At 48.5% G+C, this 26,514-nt stretch overlaps 2 protein-coding genes across 3 annotated transcripts in view; both read left to right on the top strand.

Moving 5' to 3' along the window:
* The first annotated feature begins 807 nt into the window (after positions 1–807).
* On the top strand, positions 808–15,079 carry FLCN (folliculin). The gene is made up of 12 exons (XM_077274305.1): positions 808–958; positions 2,590–2,894; positions 4,204–4,350; positions 4,716–4,937; positions 5,052–5,212; positions 5,305–5,396; positions 7,446–7,630; positions 7,827–7,940; positions 8,019–8,142; positions 8,313–8,444; positions 8,656–8,761; positions 13,980–15,079. Exons 2-12 carry the CDS (start codon positions 2,646–2,648, stop codon positions 14,179–14,181), a joined length of 1,734 nt encoding a protein of 577 aa, XP_077130420.1. The 5' UTR covers positions 808–958; positions 2,590–2,645; the 3' UTR covers positions 14,182–15,079.
* A 973-nt stretch (positions 15,080–16,052) lies between these two features.
* The window catches only part of PLD6 (phospholipase D family member 6), a 59,731-nt gene continuing 49,269 nt past the window's right edge, over positions 16,053–26,514 (top strand). The window contains exons 1-2 of one of the 2 annotated variants that reach the window (XR_013217986.1): positions 16,053–16,557; positions 18,208–18,671. Coding sequence is in view for 1 of the 2 variants with exons in the window: in XM_077274306.1 (XP_077130421.1) it covers positions 16,167–16,557; positions 18,208–18,458 (642 nt within the window). In the remaining variant the exon portion in view is untranslated. Of the gene's footprint in view, positions 16,558–18,207; positions 19,544–26,514 lie in introns of those variants that run through there. The other variant, XM_077274306.1, reaches the window with a different exon arrangement.

Below are 26,514 nucleotides of genomic sequence, written 5' to 3'. Positions count from 1 at the left end.
AAGAGAAGGGCAGCGGTGGCAGTGTGGGGTAGGTGTGGACAAAAGCGCGACAGAAAAGGAGACGAGTGACGTATAATCCTTACAGTGCTGGAACTGGGGGGGGGGGGGCGGGGGGCGCTGCCGGTGTCTGAGCAGCGGCGATAGGGACGGTACGGCACGGCGGCTCTTATCCATTGCCTCCCTCCCCCCGATCCCATAGTCTGTTGTCATTGGATGAACAGAGGAGAGCGAGAGACTACAGAGACATGGACAGAAGCCTGAGCTGTTTCTTAAAGAGACAGTGCACCGGGTTGTCTGCCTTCATTTCCAGCTGTCACATTGAGGCAGGATCGCGCAGGCTATGCTCAGAGCAGTCACACTCAGGTGCCATCTATTCACAGAGCGGCCGACTCGGGCCAGGATTTATCAGCACAGATTGTCGCCATCAAGGTGAGATAGCCGAGTGTACTGGCCCTTTAAGAGCAGACTGTAAGGGACTAACTTGGATGGTGACTGCATTGTGCTTCCTAATAATCTCTATGGCTCTGATGCAAAGCAAAAAAAAACTACTCCCAGCTGCTGTGTGGCCATGCTGGGCGTTGTAGTTCTGCAGCGGCTGGGGAACGGATCCGTGGTGAGACGACCTAGCACGTGCAGGGGGAGGAGTCATGTGACCGATCAGCTGACACCGTGCCCCGCAGTAACTCAAGATTCGGGTTAAACCATTCTTACGACGACACGGAGGGGGGAGAATACATTTTAGTCTTAAATCTATACCTTCTTAATCCATGTCATAAAATATCCGGCAACATTTACACAAAGTATAAAGTACAAATCTTGCTAACAGAGCTAATTCCAAGCAATATTTCGGCCTCTGGATTTTAAACCCCTCCCCCCTTTCTATCGCGTCACTTAAGCTCGCCCAAAGAAGCGGAAGTCAGGGGCTGTCACGTGATGTAAACATGGCGGAGTGTGTCAGGTGAGTGCAGCTGACTGGGGCTGCCGCTGGGACTTGTAGTGCCACCAGGGCTATAGAGAGACCCCAGTATCTGGTCAGTTCTCACTATATGACTGCTGGGGGTCTGTCTGCAGGGACCCCACAATCATTGCCTCCAGGAGGGGGTTGGACGGGCCATTAACCCCTTCTTGCTGCAGTCTGTTTTCTTTCCTCTTTGTCTCTGTTCACATTGAATGTAGTTCAGCGGTTTATAGGAAAATTACTGATCTGAAGCTCACATGAGTACCAAGATGGCGGCCATGTGTGCGTATAGTAGCCCCCGGTGCCAGCTCAACCCATGGACCCCTGGAGACGGTGTCGCTCGAGGGTCATCGGTCGCCGGGGTGAATGCACCACACAGCGGCCCCTGACAGGGATTGCCAGGCATATAAATGGTTAAAAGCAGCAATCGGCGCTCTGCTCCGGTCACTGCTGATAGCGGCAGGGGGCGACTGTACATCACAGCTGGCGACTGCTCCGAGATCCTGCCGCCAGTGTGACGGACACGTCAGGAAAGGGTTAAAGGGGATCTGTCCCTGCGTTTATCTGGGGCCCCACTAGTATATTGGGGGGGGGTCACTTAGTTTTTCTTCTTGGCGTATGTGAGGAGCTGATCTTGTTCTATTGGACCAATGCACATAGAGCGGAGTCCACGGCTCTACCGGTTGCAGACTTTTTCCAGCACGGAGCGCCGGTTAAACCGATCTTATTGTTGTGTTTTATTAGTGATTTTCTCGCTCGTCAGTTCATCCTCAGGAACCAATGTTTCCATTCAATGACAGTAAGCAGAGGAAGGCGAGCAGGCTGGATCCTCTGTATACACAACGCCAGACCCACGCTGGGCAATCATTCCATTACTGTCCTTGGTGTCTCAGGGGCCTCCATCAATTGTTCTCCCAGTCACTGGTCCCATTGTGTGGATGGGAATAGCAGAAAATAATGATTATTTTCTGGTTAGCCAATAAAGGTAACACTCCTGAGGAATACTTTTGTCATCATTGGGCAGAAAAGTATTCACATCGATTTTTCTGGCTAACACGGTACCACAATATAATTTATTGTACATCCCTTTAAATGATAACATTTTGCTTCCTGCAGCCACCACTAGGGAGATATAGTATAGCGATTTATACAGTTGCCACTAGAGGGAGCTCACTACATACAGATTTATACAGTCGCCACTAGAGGGAGCTCACTACATACAGATTTATACAGTCACCACTAGAGGGAGCTCACTACATACAGATTTATACAGCCACCACTAGGGGGAGCTCACTACATACAGATTTATACAGCCACCACTAGAGGGAGCTCACTACATACAGATTTATACAGCCACCACTAGGGGGAGCTCTCTACATACAGATTTATACAGTCGCCACTAGGGGTCGCTCACTACATACAGATATATACAGTCACCACTAGGGGGCGCTCACTACATACAGATTTATACAACCAATGCTAAGAAGAGCTCATTGTATACAGTTAAAATATAGTCACCCCTATGGAGACTAGAAACTTAAGGTTTTGTTCCTTTTCTGCTTCTGTATAAAGTTCTCATAAATAATAATCTGTGGGTGAGGAGATGATGAACATCACTGATTATTCTACAGGATGGAATGTTGCTGTAAATTGACTCTATGCTACTGAAGATTGCCAAGTAACAATCATGAATGCCATTGTAGCACTGTGCCACTTCTGTGAGCTCCATGGACCCCGCACTCTGTTTTGCACTGAAGCTCTGCATTCACCCCTCCCTCAGGGGGCGACATGCGGGGACAGTCTGGGACAGGGAGAACAGGTGGAGGAGGAAGAAGGAGGAATACAGATGAGTAGCAGGATCCGCTCTCACAGTCCTGCAGATGGCGCCAGTGCCGAGTCCAACAGCCCCAGACTGAAGAAATCTGATATGTGTGAGGTAACAGAATGTATGGACCTAAGAACAGAACTGTGTGGAACTCTACTGTACTTATATTCCTGTACATAGGGGGCAGTATTATAGTAGTTATATTCTTGTACATAGGAGCAGTATTATAGTAGTTATATTCTTGTATATAGGAGCAGTATTATAGTAGTTATATTCTTGTACATAGGAGCAGTATTATAGTAGTTATATTCTTGTACATAGGAGCAGTATTATAGTAGTTATATTCTTGTATATAGGAGCAGTATTATAGTAGTTATATTCTTGTACATAAGGGCAGTATTATAGTAGTTATATTCTTGTATATAGGAGCAGTATTATAGTAGTTATATTCTTGTATATAGGAGCAGTATTATAGTAGTTATATTCTTGTACATAGGAGGCAGTATTATAGTAGTTATATTCTTGTACATAGGGACAGTATTATAGTAGTTATATTCTTGTATATAGGGACAGTATTATAGTAGCTATATTCTTGTATATAGGAGCAGTATTATAGTAGTTATATTCTTGTACATAGGAGCAGTATTATAATAGTTATATTCTTGTACATAGGGGGCAGTATTATAGTAGTTATATTCTTGTACATAGGGGGCAGTATTATAGTAGTTATATTCTTGTACATAGGGGAAGTATTATAGTAGTTATATTCTTGTACATAGGGGCAGTATTATAGTAGTTATATTCTTGTACATAGGGGCAGTATTATAGTAGTTATATTCTTGTACATAGGGGCAGTATTATAGTAGTTATATTCTTGTATATAGGAGCAGTATTATAGTAGTTATATTCTTGTACATAGGAGCAGTATTATAGTAGTTATATTCTTGTACATAGGAGCAGTATTATAGTAGTTATATTCTTGTATATAGGAGCAGTATTATAGTAGTTATATTCTTGTACATAAGGGCAGTATTATAGTAGTTATATTCTTGTACATAGGAGCAGTATTATAGTAGTTATATTCTTGTACATAGGAGCAGTATTATAGTAGTTATATTCTTGTACATAGGAGCAGTATTATAGTAGTTATATTCTTGTACATAGGGGCAGTATTATAGTAGTTATATTCTTGTACATAGGAGCAGTATTATAGTAGTTGTATTCTTGTACATAGGGGCAGTATTATAGTAGTTGTATTCTTGTACATAGGGGCAGTATTATAGTAGTTATATTCTTGTACATAGGAGCAGTATTATAGTAGTTTTATTCTTGTACATAGGGGGCAGTATTATAGTAGTTGTAATTTTGTGCTTGATCTAATCTTGACATTGTTAATATTTTATGAATTTTTGTCATTTAGGGCTGCCGTTCTTTAGATGCCTGCCATCCTGGGTACATCAGCCATGATAAGGAGACTTCCATTAAATATGTCAGCCACCAGCACCCCAATCATCCACAGCTCTTCAGTATTGTGCGTCAGGCCTGTGTGCGCAGCTTAAGCTGTGAGGTAATTGAAAAAGAAATCAGAGTCTTGTGAGAGAAAATATTCTTGACTCCATGGTTACAGACTACAAACTGACCCTGTGTAGTCGGATGTTACATTTGTGTTTTTCCCCTTCCCATAGTTTATACAGATAGTAGAGAATAGATGGATGAGACTTATCACTGGTTTGGTTTGTTAGTCTGAATCCTTAGTCTGCATAGGAGCTGCATACACAGAACGGGAGAGCATTTTGTATGAAAACCATTTGAGAAGTTGCTTTATCCTGTATTTTGGATGCAGTAGAGCCCTGGGCTCCTGAGAGCGTGTCGTGGCTGGTAGCGTTCCCCGATATTCATGTGAATGTTGCTGGATGTGCTCTTGTTGTCTAGGTTTGCCCGGGCAGGGAAGGTCCCATCTTCTTTGGGGATGAGCAGCACGGCTTTGTCTTCAGCCACACGTTCTTCATCAAGGATAATCTCGCCCGCGGGTTCCAGCGCTGGTACAGTATCATTGTCATCATGATGGACCGGATCTACCTGATCAACTCCTGGCCCTTCCTGTTATCCAAGATCAGAGGGGTGATAGATGAGCTCCAAGGGAAGGCATTAAAGGTACGTTAAGTCACCCCTAAGTGCGGCTTTAAAAAGCATCTTGGCTTTAAAGGGGTTAATGATTTGATAACTACCATGCAGCGGTTGACAATACCGCCCTGTTGTACTTTGCAGGTGTTTGAAGCAGAGCAGTTCGGGTGTCCACAGCGTCCCCTCCGGATTAACACAGCGTTCACACCGTATTTGCACCAGAGAAACGGCAACGCAGCCCGATCTCTGACATCGCTCACCAATGATGACAACCTGTGGGCCTGCCTGCACACGTCCTTCGCATGGTAACCGCTCACAGTTCCTTTTAGTGTTTTCTATGTTGAAAAGATGGATATCTTCTATGCTCACACATGAATGTGAACGGACTTGCACGCAGGTTACTGAAGGCATGTGGTTGCCGTCTGACTGAGAAGCTGCTCGAGGGCGCCCCCACAGAGGACACTTTGGTGCAGATGGAAAAACAGGCGGGTATGTGTAATGGCTCACTTTAGTTTGTATTTGTAAAACCATGGTGGGATCCTGTGGCATGAATAATCATGGGGTAATGTGACTGGGAGCATGAGCCATGCCTGGGTCGCCGGGGCCTGGGAGTATGAGCCATGGCTAGCTTGCCTGGGACTGGGAATATAAGCCATGGCTGGTTCGCCGGAGAATGGGAGCATGAGTCATGGCTAGCTTGCCTGGGACTGGGAGTATGAGCCATGGCTAGCTTGCCAGGGACTGGGAGTATGAGCCATGGCTAGCTTGCCTGGGACTGGGAGCATGAGCTATGACTAGCTCGCTGGGGCCAGGGAGCATGAGCCGGGGCCTGAGAGCATGAGCCATGGCTGGCTCGCCGGGGCCTGCAAGTATGAGCCATGGCTAGTTTGCCTGGGACTGGGAGTATGAGCCATGACTAGCTCGCTGGGGATTGGGAGCATGAGCCGTGACTAGCTCGCCGGGGCCTGGGAGCATGAGCCATGGCTGGCTTGCCTGGGACTGGGAATATAAGCCATGGCTGGTTCGCCGGAGAATGGGAGCATGAGTCATGGCTAGCTTGCCTGGGACTGGGAGTATGAGCCATGGCTAGCTTGCCAGGGACTGGGAGTATGAGCCATGGCTAGCTTGCCTGGGACTGGGAGCATGAGCTATGACTAGCTCGCTGGGGCCAGGGAGCATGAGCCGGGGCCTGAGAGCATGAGCCATGGCTGGCTCGCCGGGGCCTGCAAGTATGAGCCATGGCTAGTTTGCCTGGGACTGGGAGTATGAGCCATGACTAGCTCGCTGGGGATTGGGAGCATGAGCCGTGACTAGCTCGCCGGGGCCTGGGAGCATGAGCCATGGCTGGCTTGCCTGGGACTGGGAGTATGAGCCATGGCTAGTTTGCCTGGGATTGGGAGCATGAGCCATGACTAGCTCGCTGGGGACTGGGAGCATGAGCCATGGCTGGCTCGCCGGTGCCTGGGAGCATGAGTCATGGCTGGCTCGCCGGGGCCTGGGAGCATGAGCCATGACTAGCTTGCCTGGGACTGGGGAGCATGAGCCATGACTGGCTCGCCGGGGCCTGGGAGCATGAGCCATGGCTGGCTCGCCGGTGCCTGGGAGCATGTGCCATGGCTAGATTGCCTGGGAGCATGAGCCATGGCTGGGTCGCCGGGGCCTGGGAGCATGAGCCATGACTGGGTCGCCGGTGCCTGGGGCATGAGCCATAACTGACTCGCCGGGGCCTGGGAGCATAAGCCATGCCTAGCTCGCCGGTGCCTGGGAGCATGAGCCATGACTAGCTCGCCGGGGCCTGGGAGCATGAGCCATGGCTGACTCGCCGGGGCCTGGGAGTATGAGCCATGACTAGCTCGCCGGGGCCTGGGAGTATGAGCCATGGCTAGCTTGCCTGGGACTGGGAATATAAGCCATGGCTGGTTCGCCGGAGAATGGGAGCATGAGTCATGGCTAGCTTGCCTGGGACTGGGAGTATGAGCCATGGCTAGCTTGCCTGGGACTGGGAGTATGAGCCATGGCTAGCTTGCCTGGGACTGGGAGCATGAGCTATGACTAGCTCGCCGGGGCCTGGGAGTATGAGCCATGGCTAGCTTGCCTGGGACTGGGGATTATGAGCCATGACTAGCTCGCCGGGGCCTGGGAGCATGAGCCATGACTAGCTCGCCGGGGCCTGGGAGCATGAGCCATGACTAGCTCGCCGGGGCCTGGGAGTATGAGCCATGGCTAGCTTGCCTGGGACTGGGGAGTATGAGCCATGAATAGCTCGCCGGGGCCTGGGAGCATGAGCCGTGGCTGGCTCACCGGTGATGACTGGGAAGGCGACAAGGCACGAGGACGCTGGGAACTGGGAGCTCGACAAGATGCCGAGGACTGGGAGGGCGACAAGGTCCACAAGGTACCGGGACTGGTAGGCCCACAAGGCGCTGGGGATGTTGGGAGGCCCAGAAGGTGCTGGGTCGCCGGGGACTGGGAGGGTGAATGCTGCTGGTTCATTGCGGACAGGGAGAGTGATATATTTATCTAAAATATGTTCTGCAGACTTGGAAGAAGAGTGTGCTGCCTGGGAGTGCCATGAGGAAGAGGAGGGTCGACCCCGACCCCAGCCTGAAGTTCTGGAGGGTAGAGAGCTGTCGAAATGCCATACGGAGTCGTCCGTCCTGTCGGATTGCAGTTGGTCCATGCGGAGGACCGCCGTTTTCCGGTCTCTGCGGCACATGAGACAGGTGGGGTTTATGGATACATGGAGAGTCGAGTGTATTGTATGTGGTCCCTGCTCAGTATAGGCCGTGTAATGCCCAGGATTGGCGCCGTGCAGTACCAGATTCTGATGGTCGCCTGGGCAGACTCCTGGTTGCTCTCCTGTAATACGGTCACTACGATAGAAGGTAATGGCAGCACCGGTCTTGTCTTTGCCTTCAGGTGCTCGGAGCTTCTGCCTTCCGCATGTTGGCCTGGCATATTCTGATGGGAAATCAAGTGATTTGGAAGGGGCACGACCAAGAACTGATCCAGTCGGCATTCGATGTCCTGCAGGTGAGTGTGACTGGAATATAGTAATGTTACGTGGGATACCATTACAGTGCATTAACCCTTTCATCTCCCGCATCTCAGGCTATGCTCCCTGTGGGTTGCATTCGTGTGATCCCATACAGTGAAAAATATGAAGATGCCTATAGGTGCAATTTCTTGGGACTGAGCCCCCAGGCTGAGATCCCCCTGCATGTGCAGTCCTCTGGTGAGTAATCCCCAGCCTCGTCCATACGGTGCAGTCAAGTTCTTATGTTTCCTCTGCATGCTGATTTGCAAGTGCAGAAGGCCCATGTCTGACATTACCTATGCAGACAGGTGGTTGGCTCTCCAAATTCTAGTAATTTTCACATTTTGCTTTTTTTTGCCTTTTGATAGAGTTTGCAGTGATGATTGACGTCCGAACAGCGCCACGATCCAACCTGTACCCCGTGTTGTTTGTGGATGACGAGCCGCTCAGCAAATATGAATTTGTGGTGGCAAGTGGGAGTCCGGTGGCCACAGACCGGGGTAAGTAATCCCACTCTTATGCCTTTTGCTCCTACTAGACTTATAACGAGATGACATGACATGCCTGGTATGCTGCGGCAGAAGAAAAGGCCACACGGTTTTGGCGGTGCTGCAACATTCGCCTTCTTAAGTCGCCGTGTAGCCACTGCCCTATGTAGCAGTCCAGATTGTCATACAAGTGGCCCATTATCTGCTTTTTTATCTCTCACAGTGGGATTAACTATCCTAAGCAAGATCGAAGCTGCCCTGAGCAACGAGAACCTGTCCATGGACGTGGTGGATCAGTGCTTGGTGTGTCTGAAGGAGGAGTGGATGAAGTAAGGGGCCACAATTTACCTTCTACTGGGGAAAAATGAATGGGAAATGCTGATGATCCGGCTCCCAATAGTCCAGATATGTGTAAATGAAGCTAGTTTAACCCTTTCCCAATGTCTGACATAACATCACAAGTCTGGTGTCGGTGAATGTAGGCGGCCCAGGAGCTATTCTACAGCTGGCGCATCTATCTCCTTAAATTCCACTGTCAATCGATTGACAGTGGGACTAGAAGTATAAGGAAAATATATATTTTTTTATGTATTTTTTTTATATATATATTAATTAACTATACTTTAATTAACTATACATCTCTCCCTCCCTCTCCCTCTCCTAGATGGTGGCCCGATTCTAACGCATCTGGTGTTCTAGAATATGTATGTCCACGTAGTATATTGCTCAGTGACATAGTATATTGCCCAGTGACGTAGTATACAGCACAGAGCCATGTAGTATATTTAGTTACATAGTTACTTAGTTACATAGTTATTAAGGTTGAAGGAAGACTGTAAGTCCATCTAGTTCAACCCATAGCCCTAACATGCCCTAACATGTTAATCCAGAGGAAGGCAAAAAAAACCCATGTGGCAAAGAGTAACTCCACCATGGGGAAAAAAATTCCTTCCCGACTCCACATACGGCAATCAGACTAGTTCTCTGGATCAACGCCTTATCAAGGAATCTAATATATATACCCTGTAACATTATACTTTTCCAGAAAGGCATCCAGTCCCCTCTTAAATTTAATTAATGAATCACTCATTACAACATCATACGGCAGAGAGTTCCATAGTCTCACTGCTCTTACAGTAAAGAATCCGCGTCTGTTATTATGCTTAAACCTTCTTTCCTCCAGACGTAGAGGATGCCCCCTTGTCCCTGTCTCAGGTCTATGATTAAAAAGATCATCAGAAAGGTCTTTGTACTGTCCCCTCATATATTTATACATTAAAATAAGATCACCCCTTAGCCTTCGTTTTTCCAAACTAAATAGCCCCAAGTGTAATAACCTATCTTGGTATTGCAGACCCCCCAGTCCTCTAATAACCTTGGTCGCTCTTCTCTGCACCCGCTCCAGTTCAGCTATGTCTTTCTTATACACCGGAGACCAGAACTGTGCACAGTATTCTAAGTGTGGTCGCACTAGTGACTTGTATAGAGGTAACATTATGTTCTCCTCATGAGCATCTATGCCTCTTTTAATACATCCCATTATTTTATTTGCCTTTGTAGCAGCTGCCTGACACTGGCCACTGAATATGAGTTTGTCATCCACCCATACTCCCAGGTCTTTTTCATTGACGGTTTTGCCCAGAGTTTTAGAATTAAGCACATAGTTATACATCTTACTACTTCTACCCAAGTGCATGACCTTACATTTATCCCCATTAAAGCTCATTTGCCATTTATCAGCCCAAGCTTCTAGTTTACATAAATCCTCCTGTAATATAAAATTGTCCTCCCCTGTATTGATTACCCTGCAGAGTTTAGTGTCATCTGCAAATATTGAAATTCTACTCTGAATGCCCCCTACAAGGTCATTAATAAATATGTTAAAAAGAAGAGGGCCCAATACTGACCCCTGTGGTACCCCACTGCTAACCGCAACCCAGTCCGAGTGTGCTCCATTAATAACCACCCTTTGTTTCCTATCCCTGAGCCAGCTCTCAACCCACTTACACATATTTTCCCCTATCCCCATTACTCTCATTTTATGTAACAACCTTTTGTGTGGCACCGTATCAAAAGCTTTGGAAAAGTCCATATACACTACGTCCACTGGGTTCCCTTGGTCCAGTCCGGAACTTACCTCTTCATAGAAGCTGATCAAATTAGTCTGACATGAACGGTCCCTAGTAAACCCGTGCTGATACTGGGTCATAAGGTTATTCCTCTTCAGATACTCCAGTATAGTATCCCTTATTGCCCAGTGACGTAGTATACAGCACAGAGCCACGTAGTATATTGCACAGCCCATGTAGTATATTGTCCAGCTACGTAGTATATTGCCCAGCCACGTATGACACAGGTTAAAAAAAATAAAAAATAAACATATACTCACCTTCCGCAGGCGCGTTGTAGCTCTGTCGCCTGTGTGGAGTGCAGGTGGCAGCTTCCGGTCCCAGGGTGTGATGACGTCGCGGTCACGTGACCGTGTCGCGGTCACGTGACCGTGTCGCGGTCACGTGACCGTGACATCATGGCAGGTCCTTGTGGCGCAGGACCTGTGATGACGTCGCGGTCACATGATCGTGTAGCGGTCATATGACCGTGAAGTCACGGCAGTTCCTTTCTGCGCAGGACTTGTGATGACGTCGCGGTCACATGACCATGACGTCATGGCAGGTCCTTCTGCCAGACCATCCTTGCCACCGGAACGTGCCGCTTGCATCGCAAGGAGCGGTAAAGGCGGCGTAGGTGAGTATATAATCATTTTTTATTTTTTTAATTATTTTTAACATTAGATGTTTTTACTATTGACGCAGCCTATGCAGCGTCAAAACTTGGTCACACAGGGTTAATAGCAGCGGTAACGGAGTGCGTTACCCGCGGCATAACGCGGTCCGTTACCGCCGGCATTAACCCTGTGTGAGCGGTGACCGGAGGGGTGTATGTGGGCGCTGGGCAGTGAGTGCGGGGAGTAAGGAGCGGCCATTTTCTTCCGAACTGTGCGCGTCGCCGATTGGTCGTGGCAATGGTTGTGGGCGTTTTGCCACGACCAATCAGTGACTTGGATTCCATGACCGACAGAGGCCGCGACCAATGAATATCCATGACAGAAAGACAGACAGACAGAAGGACAGACAGAAAGGCGTAAGTGACCCTTAGACAATTATATTGTAGATATTTATTTTTTTTTAAATAAATAATCTTTAAGTGTGTGTGTGCACATGCACTGAAATAAATATATATATATATATATATATATATATATATATATATATATATATTTTCACACAAAAATATATAGGTAAACACATTAAAAATATGTATATATTTTTGTAAATGTAATATATGTATATTATATACTACACACAAAAAATATATTAATAGTGTACATATAAATATTTTTGTGTCTGTATATGTATATATAATATAAATTTTTTCGTGTAATATATATATTGTGCATTACATTTTTTTGTGAATATATAAATATATTTACCGTATATACCCGAGTATAAGCCGAGACCTCTAATTTTGCCACAAAAAACTGGGAAAACTTAATGACTCGAGTATAAGCCTAGGGTGAAAAATGCAGCAGCTACCGGTAAATGTCAAAAATACAAATAGATACCAATAAAAGTAAAATTAATTGAGACTTCAGTAGGTTGTGCTTTTGAATATCCATATTGAATCAGGAGCCCCATATACTGCTCCATACAGTTCATGATGGGCCCATAAGATGCTCCATATTAAAATATGCCCCCTATTATGCTGCACAAATGCAGATTATGGCCCCATAAGATGCTCCATACAGACACTTGAAATTAATTATGAAGCAGATATCAATCTGTACGAGGTAGGAACCATCAAAATCATATGAAAGAACCTCAATACTAAAAACACTTTTATTGATTAAAAACAAGGCAACCAACACCACTCAAAAGTGATCAACAAAAAAAAAACAAAACGGTTTTTGGTTGAGCACATGTTTTTTGTTTTTTTTTGTTGATCACTTTTGAGTGGTGTTGGTTGCCTTGTTTTTAATCAATAAAAGGGTCCATACAGACACTTGCCCCATATAGTGCTGCACAAATGTTGATTATGGCCCCATAAGATGCTCCATAAAGATATTTGCCCCATATAATGCTCCACAAACGTTGATAATGGCCCCATAAGATGCTCCATGTAGACATTTGCCCCATATAATGCTCCACAAACGTTATGGCCCCATAAGATGCTCCATGTAGACATTTGCCCATTTGCTGTTGCTGCAATAAAAAAAAAATAAAAATCAGATACTCACCTCTCGTCGCTCAGGCCCCTCGGCACTTGCTATAGTCACCTGATCCCCGTTCTGTTCAGGCAGAGGGCGGCGCGCGCACACTTATCACATCATCGCGCTCTCTGACCTGAGCGTCAGTGCAGAGGACGGGGAAGACGCAGCGGCGGTGGAACGGGGAGCAGGTGAATATCGCACACTGCGTTATACTCACCTGCTCCTGGCGCGGTCCCTGGCTCCCCAGCACCCGGAGAACCAGGGACTGCACCGCACCAGGAGCAGGTGAGTATGATTACACAGCTGCTGACCCCTGGGTATGATTCGAGTATAAGCCGAGAGGGGCAATTTCGGCCTAAAAAAAGGGCTTAAATTCTCGGCTTATACTCGAGTATATACGGTAATACAAACAAAAATATATATATTTTTGTTTGAGAGAGCGATCACAACTCCAGAAATACTGTTGTGTTTTTGTATAGTTGCCGGGGCCTCCACTCCCACCCAAAAATACAATAAATCAAATTATCAAAACATCTTATGTACCCCAAAATGGTGCCAATAATAACCTCAGCCCTCCACACACAAAGAAAAAAAGCCCTCACCCAAGTCCATAGACCCAAAAAAACAATAAAGGTCTCATAAAATGGGAAGACAAGCCAACATTTTTATGTATATTTTTAAATAAATTCCAGATTTGTTTTTTTACCATTTTAAATTAAAATCGTTTTTTTTTTCCCAAAACCTTTGTTTATATAATGACATTCAAAACTACAACTCATCCTGCAAAAATGAATAAGCCGCCCGTACAGTTATAGCGATGCAAACATTGTTTAAAAAGTTATGGTCCTTAGAAGATAGGGAGGAAAAAAATGAAAATGTTTGATCCTAGCATAACAAGAAGTTCTGCAGTTCCGAATATTCTTCACCTATTGGGACATCACTGTTTTCCAATATCTGTAGTTGCTGCTGGTGAATGGAAACTTTCAATACGCGGCTTAGGTTTCCTGCCAATTATAAGATCTTTCCTTGCTGTCAGTAAATAAAATTCAAAGTATTTGAAAGTTTCAAAACTTTTTTTCCAATTTATGGGCTTCTCTCACAATTTTAGTCAGTTTTTGCCCGAGTATCTGTAATATTGCAGCGCCATTGTGCTGCCCCTCTGTGTATCCATTAGACATGGCGGCCTCTGTGTCCATATGGGGATGATCGTACAGGTCGTTACTGCAGACGACTTTATAGCCGGAGACATACTGATGGTTTTTATTTATTTCTTTTTTTAGTAAAGTGAAAGTTCTGTTCAAGTTCACCAAAGTGGACAGTCGCCCCAAAGAAGACACGCAGAAGCTGCTGGGCATTTTGGGAGCGTCGGAGGAGGACAATGTCAAACTGTTGAAATTCTGGATGACCGGTCTCAGCAAGACGTACAAATCGCACCTAATGTCCAGCGTGCGCAGCCCCACCTCGTCTGAGTGTCGGAACTAACGGCAAAAAAAGGGACCTGTATATCGACCAGACTGGCGTCCATTGTAAATTGGTTATGAAGAACAGCAATAGATGTGGCTCTTGTTGACCCCCATAGCGCCACGCCGATCTACAGGTTGTGTGCAGCCGGGGATATTAGAGCTTATCTGCAATCCCGGAGGCAACAACCTGCGGACAGGGGTGTCGCTGGAAAAAGCAGCTGTGTTGCGTGTTTTTTTTTTTTGTGTGTGTGTGTTTTTAATTGCTGCAGGCGTGTGGAAAGGTGTCAGTCCATGCCGCATGAGTAACGAATATAGGAGCCCTGAAAGCCGCAGCATGGCGATGATCTGGGTTTTTGGTACCTTTTTATTATGTCCACGTGGTTACTTTTACTGTTTTTACCCCTTTTTTTTTTAACTTATATACACTCTTTCTTCTCCATGCACATCCAAAGCGGCATTCAGAGGGTAATTCATGGCAGGAATTGAGCATATAGCGCTCCCTCCGACAAGTAAGGGGCCGCACCGTACTCGTTATTCACGTGGAGGAATGTTTGTGGCCTGTTCCATCGGAGGAGAAAAATTTGATGGCATAGAGAAGCAGCGCCAAAATGACAGCGACCATAACTAAATTGTTAAACCGGCAGGGGTCCACAGGCTGCCCGGCGGGGGTCCATCTCTCAAAGGATTTAGCTGCTGTTCCAGACTTCTGACCGAGCCAATTTGCAAATTGGTGTTTTCACCATTCTTGGTCAGAAATCTGGAACAGAAGCCAGACCCTCTGTGCGACGGACCCCACCGGAGGCGGCCTGTAGATCCTACAATGTTTTCTCAATGCTGTTGGTTTTATAAAACCACGACATGTTAATATCGCTTTCAACACTTTTTAAAAAGAAAAATAAAAACTTTTTTCCCTGGCACGACTTTCTTTTTGAGTGATTGTACAAAAGTGTGGGTGACGCCTGGGATGGTCAACATGGCCCTGGCTCAACGCGGCATATTCAGACCATCCCGGGCCCCTGAAGGATGTGAAGGACACCATTTATTTTACCATACGATATACTGAGAAAAAAGCATAAATAAAAGAAAAAAAAACTGGGATGAAATAGTGAAAAAGAAATAAAAAGTCTGCCATTGCTTTCGTGTTTTATGAGTTAACTGTGGTCAAAAATGAGGCGAGCCTCCAGCTCAATAAGGTTCCACCATCCGCCATGTTTAGTGTGGACTCGCTTCACCCATGTGGAGGCGCCGCTCGTGTATGGCAGATGACGGGAAGAACCTATATGGCAGCATACCATGGAGACACGCCATAATCCTCCTGATACTTATGTTCAGCCATCCGTAAAAGCGCTGACTCCAGCCGAAGATTTTGGTCGATCTTTTTTTAAACCGAGCTGACGCCGTTGCGAGTCGGGAGAACGCTTCCCCCGGCAGTCTCCATTTTGATGAACCCTAAATGGGATTGGGTTTAGCAAAACGGCGACCAAAAGGGAAGAATTCTTCTACGGTTTTGGGGCATGGGTTTACTTCTCATTAATGGGGCTCCTCATACTGGCATGGCGGAGTAGTTGCCATTAGATGAGCGTTAAACCACCTCATCGGGCGCCGTCACTTCTAGATACTCAATAAAGGCTTGTTTTTTTTACATAACTTTTGACGCCATTAACTGAGATGTTTTATATGGTAAAATTGTTCATTTTTCTCATCAGTTGCAAAATTTGAATAGGGAATGAGATGCGGCAGCCAAACAGCCGCAGATAATGACAATTTTATTAAGGATCTAAAAACTATTTTTTTCTACAGTGAAAGCACCAAGTTTATTGGAACTGTCTCCATAATGCCATAAATGTGTGTTTTATGCACTTTGCCAGAGATTTTCTCCTCACAAACTATCAATGACAGGTTTTGCCTCAGCTGTAGGCGCCATTTTGTGTCCTCCCTCGATTCCCGCGCTCCGCCCCTGAGGCATCACTTCCCGCCATTTGTCAGGCCCCGCCCCTCGCGGTCATGGTCCCCGCGGTGTCCTGGAGGCGGCTCGGTGCGGTAGCGGCCGTGGCGCTGGGTCTGGAGCTCGTGTACCGCTTCGTGAGGAGGCGGCCGCCGGTGCGGGAGGTTCTGTTCTTCCCGGCTCCTCTCGTGTGTGCGGAGCCGCTGTTCAGCCCCGGGAGCCCCTGCTCCTGCCCGTTACCTCACCACACGGACGGCGCGCTGTCAGCGCTGCTCAGGCGGCTCCTCGGGGCGCGGCGCTCGCTGGAGCTCTGCATCTTCACCTTCTCCAGCCACCCGCTGGCCCGGACCGTGCTGCTGCTCCATGGCCGCGGGGTGCGGGTGCGAGTCATCACCGACAGCGACTACATGGCGGCGGCGGGATCCCAGATCGGAGAACTGAGGAAGGCGGGTAAGATGGCGGGAGGGGAGGACAAAGTACATGGGGGAGCCGTACATGGGGGGCAGTGGTGACTGGGGGAGCCGTACATGGGGGGCAGTGGTGACTGGGGGAGCGGTACATGGGGGGCAGTGGTGACTGGGGGAGCCGTACATGGGGGGCAGTGGTGACTGGGGGAGCCGTACATGGGGGGCAGTGGTGACTGGGGGAGCCGTACATGGGGGGCAGTGGTGACTGGGGGAGCGGTACATGGGGGGCAGTGGTGACTGGGGGAGCCGTACATGGGGGGCAGTGGTGACTGGGGGAGCCGTACATGGGGGGCAGTGGTGACTGGGGGAGCCGTACATGGGGGGCAGTGGTGACTGGGGGAGCCGTACATGGGGGGCAGTGGTGACTGGGGGAGCCGTACATGGGGGGCAGTGGTGACTGGGGGAGCCGTACATGGGGGGCAGTGGTGACTAGGGGAGCCGTACATGGGGGGCAGTGGTGACTGGGGGAGCGGTACATGGGGGGCAGTGGTGACTGGGGAAGCGGTACATGGGGGGCAGTGGTGACTGGAGGAGCGGTACATGGGGTGCAGTGGTGACTGGGGGAGCCGTACATGGGGGGCAGTGGTGACTGGGGGAGCCGTACATGGGGGGCAGTGGTGACTGGGGGAGCCGTACATGGGGGGCAGTGGTGACTGGGGGAGCCGTACATGGGGGGCAGTGGTGACTGGGGGAGCCGTACATGGGGGGCAGTGGTGACTGGGGGAGCCGTACATGGGGGGCAGTGGTGACTGGGGGAGCCGTACATGGGGGGCAGTGGTGACTGGGGGAGCCGTACATGGGGGGCAGTGGTGACTGGGGGAGTGGTACATGGGGGGCAGTGGTGACTGGGGGAGCGGTACATGGGGGGAAGTGGTGACTGGAGGAGTGGTACATGGGGGGCAGTGGTGACTGGTGGAGCTGTACATGAGGGGGCTGCGGTGATTGGAGCAGTGGTACATGAGGGGGCTGCGGTGATTGGAGCAGTGGTACATGAGGGGGCTGCGGTAACTGGGGGATATCATATATAAGGGAAGATGGCTGGGACGGGACATGGGGTGCTGTTTGTGGTTGTAGGGATGATGAAGAGACATTTGAAGACCGTGGCAGATTGATGAGTCCTCACACCTGACATCTCTTGAGGAAATGCTATATTTGAATGTAATGACCCCAGTACATCCCCTTTGAGCGGCCCCCTCCTGTCTGCCTGCAGGCAGTGGCCTTACAGTGTGGCTGCTGGGGAAACATTTTTCACACACGTATACACACACATTGTGATTAACGAAATGGTAGATTTTCTATACTTGCCGCTCCAAAAATGGAGTTAAATAGTTTGTAAAAATCCCTGACCTCTCCTTATTCTGCTATTTTTCCTCTGTCACTCCATTGCAGACATATTCACATTTGATTCTTCAGGAGCACACTATGAAATCTCTGATTTAGGCCACATTCACAAGTTCAGTATTTTACATTGGTATTTGTGAACCAAAACCAGGAGTGGGCGATAAATGCAGAAGTGGTGACATGTTTGTATTACGCTTTTCCTTGGATTTTTCCACGTATGGTTTTAGCTTACAAATACTGAATGTGTGCACGTGACTCCTTGTCTTGAATACAATGTCTCCTGATTTTGCAGGTGTCGTGGTTCGTCACAGTCAGTCCTCCGGCTACATGCACCACAAATTTGCGGTAGTGGATAGGAGCATTGTCATCACCGGCTCCATGAATTGGACTCAGCAGGCGATACAGACGAACCGAGAAAACGTCCTCATCACAGATGATGGTGCATGTGTCAGTGCCTACCTGGAGGAGTTTGAACGTCTCTGGGAGGAGTATGACCCTGCCGGCTACTGTTTCTTTCCAAAGGAGGACCAGAATGGACCATAAGGTGTCATGGGCTGTGATCAGCCTGCCGCTGCACACATGCCAATATTGGTGATGTTTTAAGAATCTTGTTGCTTCATTGTGGGGTTTTTTTGTTCCACATTTTAATTTTACCACGTTTAAATCTTACACTAAATACCTTGGATGCAGGAAGCTGCGATGATCACAAGGCACACAAGCAGCCAGGAAAACGCACTATTGCCCACAGAGCAGCAGGTACCAAGTATATACATGATGTTAAGATGAGTAATCAAAGTGTTTTCACAGAATAAGTAATCAATGTTTGATCATGAGAAGGAGATCCTGATCTCCCATTTTTTTCTCACTTTGATCGAAACTGATTAAAGCAGCATAGGTCGCACATGATGTGGGGCAGCGGCTTGTTCCCCTCTATTGAGCACTTGTATGGGGGATTGGGAGGAAAGGCTGATGGCGATCTTTCCATGGCCACTTGTTACCTTGTATTTTATCGTAGCCCTACCTACAGCATCATATTTGCATTAATTGGGTAAAACACTGGCTTATAGGCCATGTGCACACAGTGTGTTGTAGACCCGGTTTGCCCAGGCGAATGCGCTCCAGGAAACAAGCGGTTGTCATTCTTGCTGCGGTTTTCATGCTTTGTTATAGAGAGCGCCGCCCGAAGAATGGGCATGTCACTTTTAACCAATTCACAGTTTCCGAACCTTTAAGCGGTTAAAAGAAGGGACACACCACATAAAATGAATGTAATGACGTTGCTGTGCATTATATTCACTTTTTGCGGTTCTATTTCAGGCAGAATCCATTTGAAAAAGACCCATACACAAATTGCTCACAAGGCCTGGTGGTGCCAATAAAAGCCACGGATCCCAGTCACTGTTTTAGTAGCGCAGAAGGGATCTGTTTGGCCATCATTGGTCCAGAATCTGAGTATTACACTTTTGTTTTTCTAATTGTATTTTGAAGAGGAAAGTTTAGACCTCTACCGGTATGTTTACACGTTTCATATCCTTTTCTTTTTTTGATGTAGAGAATTTGAAGTGTAACACATGGCTTGGTCAATAAGTTTTTTTTTTAATAAATCTTTACACGTTGCTGAAACTTAATATTTGGAAATTGTGCTGAATTAATCACGAATGTCGCCCAGTGCAGTAGAAAAGGGTGAAACCTGTAACGCGTCGATTTTGCTGCAGAGAAATCTGCAGCAAATCTTTTATGTGTAAGGCTATGTGCACACAGTGCATTTTTGATTAGTTTTTACAGTGTTTTTTCCGCATGGAAATGGGCCAAAAACACTATGGAATTCTTATGGAAGCTTATTCAATGACAATTCTAAAGTGTTGTGCACATGATCAATAAATTTCCGTGCATATTTGCAGTGTGTTTTGTTTCTGCACCCATTGGCTTCAATGAAGTCAGTAAAAATGTGCAGCAAAAACGCAGGCATAAGGCTAAGTGCACACGTCACAGAATTTCTGCGGAAATTCTGCAACTCCTGCCACGGGTATATCGCATGCGGAATTGGCATGCATATTCCTGCTAAAAACTAGCTTTTGCAAGCGTAATTAGCTTGCAGAATGCTAGCGTTTTCCAAGCGATCTGTAGCATCGCTTGGAAAACTGATTGACAGGTTGGTCACACTTAATGTAAAGGCGGCTGACAGCACTACTGACCAAAGCGGTTGCTCGTCCTAACCCCACCGGATCCAGGTGGAGGACTACATACCAAAGATTAAAGTGAAGGACAGCATCCAATCCAGGTGAAGACCACAAATTCTTTATTGTGCCATAAATGCGACGTTTCAACCTCCAGGGTCTTTTTCAAGCAATGCTTGAAAAAGACCCTGGAGGTTGAAACGTCGCATTTATGGCACAATAAAGAATTTGTGGTCTTCACCTGGATTGGATGCTGTCCTTCACTTTAACCTTAGGTTGGTCACACTTGTCAAACATAGTGTTTGACAAGTGTGACCAACCTTTTACTATTGATGTTGCCTATGCAGCATCAATAGTAAAAGATAGAATGTTAAAAAAAAATGGTTATTCTCACCTTCTGATGGCCCCGGATCTCCTCAGCGGCTTCCGTTCCTATAGATGCTTTGCATGCAGGACCTTCGATGACGTCACGTGACCGCGACGTCATCGAAGATCCTGCACACAAAGCATCTAAAGGAACGGAAGCGGCCGCGTGCACCGCTGAGAGGCGGCAAGACTCCGGGGCCATCAGAAGGTGAGTATATCACTATTTTTTATTTTAATTCTTTTTTTTTTTTTTAACAATTATATGGTGCCCAGTCCGTGGAGGAGGGTCTCCTCTCCTCCACCCTGGGTACCAACCGCACACGATCTGCTTACTTCCCGCATGGTGGGCATAGCCCCATGCGGGAAGTAAGCAGATCAATGCATTCCTAGGTGTGCAGAATCCCCGCGATTCCGCAAATTTAATGAACATGCTGCGTTTTTTTCTGGAATGCGATTCCGCTCCGGAAAACAACGCAGCATGTGCACAAAAAATGTGAATTGCATTCTATTAAATAAGATGCTTAATGTGAGCGTTTTTTTCGCGGTTTTATAGCGAAAAACCGCAAAAAATCTGCTACGTGTGCACACAGCCTAAGGGTATGTGCACACATTGCAGAGTTGCCTGTGGAATTTTCTACGCAGATTCTGCATCTCTTGGCAGAAAACGCAGGTAAAAATCAGCTTGGATTTGATGCATTTCTGATGCAGATTTTCATGCGTTTCTTTTAAGCTAAATAAATTATTTAAAGGAACCTGTCACTCCCAAAATCAAAGGTGAGCTAAGCCCACCAGCATCAGGGGCTTATCTACAGCATTCTGTAATGCTGTAGATAAGCCCCCGATGTATCCTGAAAAAGGTTAGATTATACTCACCCAGGGGCAGTTCTGGTCCAGTGGGCGTCGCGGTCCGGACCGGGGCCTTCCATCTTCTTACGATGACGTCCTCTTCTTGTATTCATGCTCTGGCGCAGGCGTACTTTGTCTGCCCTGTTGAGGGCAGAGCTAAATACTGCAGTGCACAGGCGTCGGGAAAGGTCAGAGAGGCCCACCGCCTGCCCACTGCAGTACTTTGCTCTGCCCTCAACAGGGCAGACAAAGTACGTCTGCACCAGAGCCACAGCGTGAAGACCAGAAGAGGACGTCACCGTAAGAAGATGGGAGACCGGGACCGCCCCTGGGTGAGTATAATGTAACCTCTTTTTCTCATCTTTCAGGATATATCGGGGACTTATCTACAGCATTACAGAATGCATTACAGAATGCTGTAGATAAGCCCCTGATGCTGGTGGGCTTAGCTCACCTTCGATTTTGGGGGTGACAGGTTCCGTTTAAGAAAAAAAAAAAAAATAATTGTGATGTAATTTCTTGTCCAGCCTCTTCATTTACATACTCCATTGAAGAATAAGGTACACACACACACACACACACACACACACACACACACACACACACACACACACACACACACACACACACACACACACACACACACACAAAGATAGAGATAGATCTATAGATAATACCAAGCTCGATGTTTAGTAATAAATAGCGATGAGCGAGTATACTTGTTGCTCGGGTTTTCCTAAGCACGCTTGGGTGATCTCAGAGTATTTGTTCGTGTTCGGGAGATTAAGTTTTCATCGGGGCAGCTGAATGATTTACATCTGTTAGCCAGCTTGATTACATGTGGGGATTCCCTAGCAACCAGGCAACCCCCACATGTACTCAGCTTGGCTAATGGCTGTAAATCATTCAGCTGCCCCGATGAAAACTAAATCTCCGAACACTAACAAATACTCAGGGAAAACCCGAACGAGTATATTCTCTCATCACTAGTAATAAACATAATAAAATGGTACATGAAGACACACACACACACACACACACACACACACACACACACACACACACACACACACACAATCTGCGTTAGGCCGGGGTCACTTACGAGAAACTCACATGATACCCGGCACTGCCGCCGACATTTGGGACCGGAGCGTTCAGCTACATAGAAATACATGCAACCGCACACTCCGGTCCAAGTGCTGGCGGCAGTGCCGGGTATTGAGGTGCGAGTTTCTCACAAGTGTAACACCGGCCTTAAACGCAATATCTGTTTAATTTAAAAAAAAAAAAAAAATTGGAAAGAAAAAATGGCGTGGGCTCCCGCACAATTTCTCTATCGCCTCTCATTGGGGGACACAGGAACCATGGGGTGTATGCTGCTGCCACTAGGAGGCTGACACTATGCAAATAAAAAAAGTTAGCTCCTCCTCTGCAGTGTACACCCTACCGACAGGAAGTAGGATATTCAGTTTAGCTTAGTGTCAGTAGGAGGTGGACACGGGTCTTTCATTAGACCCTTATCTACCTCAATGTGCGTCGTTTCTTTTCAGATTTTCCGGAGGGATACAGGGTGAACAGTCACACCTGTAGTCCCACAATGCGGACTATGAGTACGGCGTGTACTGCCACCCCGTATCCTCATAGATCCCTCTCCAGGACCAAGAGCCTAGCACACAAGCGTGCTTAGAAGTCCGGTCCTGGCTCCGTCCCCCACCCACTCGCCCACCAGAGCCTGTCGGTTGGAGGAGACGAGGACGTCCATCACAGCTCCCTGGACGTCTCATTCCCCTCAGGTTAGTAGCGGACGACGTGGGATGTTTAGGTGAGTATTTTCCCTATATTCCCCAGATCTTTCCCTGCCCACCCTCAGTGGGGGAATAGACGAGCTTATCTCGCGCGGTGGAGGGCCGCGCTTCCCCCTTACCTATTCCCTTCATCCCTGCGGCCGCAATGTCACTTTGCAGGGGCACCTCTTCCCCCTGCGGCTGCAATGCATGGCAGGCGGCCGTCCTGTGCCTGCGCAGTATCCTCCTCTATCCGGCGGCGCCGACCTCTAATTTAGGCCCCGGCTTTGGCCGGGGCCTACTTTGGCGCCGCGACCCTGGTAATTTCGTTCCCTCTGGCGACTGTCAGGCGGCCGCGCTGCTCTGCGGCGCACTGCTCCGGGGCCGCGGTCTTTTTTCCGGCGGCGCCGGCCTCTAATTTAGGTCCCGGCTTCTGCCGGGGCCTACTTCCGGTACCGCGCTCCTCCACTTCCGTTTTTTTCGGGCGGGCTTTCTCCCGCCCGACAATCTTGTTACTCCCCGCCCACCGCCGCCATCTTGGTGCTCCCGGGCCCATGACCTCTACGCCGCTGCTTGGCGCCACATCGCAGCAGGGCGCACGTTCCAGCGCCCTTTCAGCGGTCATTCATCCAGACTGCAGCCGGGTCCTTTTTCTCCCAGCACAAGCGGGGTCCCCTGCATCCTCCTTAGGTTGCCGTCTCATCGCTGGTGCCATGATGCCGGTCGCAGCTACAGCCGGGAGCAGCCTACAGGACTCTACTATTACTGTGAGTAACGCTGCTATGCAGTCTATTACTCCCCTCTCCTGTTCCCCTAACCTTCGGGCATCATTTAGGCTACGTTCACATTTGCGTTGTGCGCCGCAGCGTCGGCGCCGCAGCGCACAACGCAAACAAAAACGCGGCAAAACGCACGCTAAAACGCTGCGTTTTGCGCCGCATGCGTCGTTTTTGCCCGCAAGTTGGACGCAAAAAAAATGCAACTTGAAGCGTTTCTTGCGTCCAACGCTTGCGGCCATGCGGCGCAAAACGCAGCACAACGCATGTCCATGCGCCCCCATGTTAAGTATAGGGGCGCATGACGCATGCGGCGCCGCTGCGGCGCCCGACGCTGCGGCGCTGACCGCAAATGTGAACGTAGCCTTAGTGTGTCTGCTCCCAGGCCTATCCTATAAGGAGAGCGTCCCCGTCCTCCTGCTTCCTCTTGTCAGCTGCAGCATCTCCCTGTCCAGGAGTCCCTACCAAGGGTGAGACCGAGACCCATGATTACCCTGGGTGGGCTTTCCTTCTGTCTCAGTCTGGGGCGGACCTCACCAGGATGTCACGACTTCGTGTCCGTGACTGACCGCAATTGCTAGTGGGTCACAGGATTCTCCGTCCAGCCTTGTTCAACTCAGGCCACAAGAAGGGATACAGGGTGATCAGTCACACCTGTAATCCCACATTATGGACTATGAGTACGGCATGTACCGCCACCCCGTATCCTCATTGTTCCGACAGCAGGACCATGATCCTAGCACACAAGCATGCTTAGAGGTTCGGTCCCAGCTCCATTCCCCACCCACTCGCCCTCCAGAGCCTGTCGGTTGGAGGAGACGAGGACGTCCACCATCAGCCCCATGGACGTCTGACAACTTTCTTTCCCGCTCCATCTTGCCCTCTGGTCTGGAGCGGTGAGATCCCTCTTCCTGATCATCCTCTCTCTCGAGAGAGAAACGGGCTTCCTTGGTCATGTTTGCAGAGGAAGTTTCAGATGCGACCAACCAGACCCTAAGCATCATGGATACCTCTACGGAACCCGCGGCATAGGCGGTTTTCGTTTAGACGGTCTAACCACCTTCCAATGTCTTTGCCCCACACACTGAATTTGTAGTGGTACTTACCAGGGGAAATGCGAACCATACCAGATGCTTTCAGACAGGGAAGCATCTCGGCATCCTATATTCCTCCTCTCCTGAGCTCATCGCTAACTGGACTGATTCCTCGGCAATTCTGGACTCTTCAGTTCCCAGACTGTCTATCAACTTGGCATGGGTTCAAAGGATACAATTATAGATCCGCTGGATAAATTAGCCTTTGAAACGGCTGCTTCTACTTTGTGCCTCGGCTATTGCCTCTACCTGGGTCTCAGGGACCATAGATAGATGGACTAAACAGCCTTGTAAGAGCACCCCGGCTGGAGCTCCTCCCGGGGAGCTAGCTGTCCGGACGGACCAAATTTCCTACGCAGGGATATATATTGGTATCGGCCTCCCTAGATGCGCGGCTTGTGCAGCTCACACCTCCAGCAATATGGTGGCCATCTGACGCAGCAGGCGGACTTGTCTTCAAGAAGTCGCTTACTGGCCTCCCCTTCCAGGGGGTGTCTCTTTGGCTACACGCTGGAACAAATTATTAATGATGCCACGGGAGGCACGAGTTCCCTTCGTCCTTTCGCTGTTTTGTGGCTTCGGAAGATTCCTCTAGCTATCACAGACTGCGATCTCGTCTGGCTAGAGTAAAGGCTTCCTTTACGCCTATCCCTTCCCGGCGTTCCCGCAACTCCCATGGTTGGTCCACCAGGCCTAGACCTGGCAGCTCTTCCTCGGCATGACTAATGCCAACGGCCCAGCGTTTCTTCCAGTTTGGGCGGGCATCTCCTGTTTTTTTCAGGGATGTTTGGCTGGCTTCGGTGGAGGACGCTTAGATCAAGGAGGTGGTATCCTCCAGTTACAAGATACGGTTCGCTTCGCGGCCCGGAATTGCTTCTTTCTTTGTTCGGAGGTTATTGTTTCCGTTCCACAGCAGGTACACTTCACAGGTTTCTATTCAAACCTGCTTGTAGTGTCGAAGAAGAGCGGCGCTGTTCGACCCATTCTGTCTCTGAAGTTAGTCAACAGAAGGTTCCGCCTGCGGCATTTCAGGATGAAGTTCCTCTGTTCAGTCCTGGCTTCCATGGATCTACAGGAATTCCTGTGCTCCATGGATATCCAAGATGCTTTGCTCCATGTCCTGATTTTCCTTGCGGATCAGGGGCCTAGTGTTCATTCCATACCTTGAAGTCCTCCTTATCAAGCCTCAGGCCCAGAAGAGTCTGTCCATTGTCCACGACTCCCGGTCCCGTTTCTGGTGGCTGGCCAACAGATCAAAGTCTTGTCGTCTGTACTGTCTCTGAATCCTCCAATCCGACCGATTCTAATAGCCTCTCAACTGGTGGCTGTCATCCCCTCTCATTCCCCAGGTCCGGTCCTCCCAAGGCGGGTGGTGACGACGGTCACCAGCCTTCCCGACTGGGGGCGTTTTCTCGCCATCCGTCATTGAAGGGGGCGTTGGTCGGAGCAAGAGTCCTCTCCGCCAATCGATACCCTTGAGATAGGGGCTTTTCTTCTATCCCTGAGTCTCTGGGAAATGCTTCTCAGAGGTCTGCCAGTCAGAATCCAGACGTCCA

Source organism: Ranitomeya variabilis, chromosome 7, assembly GCF_051348905.1.
Source record: "Ranitomeya variabilis isolate aRanVar5 chromosome 7, aRanVar5.hap1, whole genome shotgun sequence".
Lineage (NCBI taxonomy): Eukaryota > Metazoa > Chordata > Amphibia > Anura > Dendrobatidae > Ranitomeya > Ranitomeya variabilis.
This window is presented reverse-complemented; position numbering and strand designations above follow the sequence as displayed.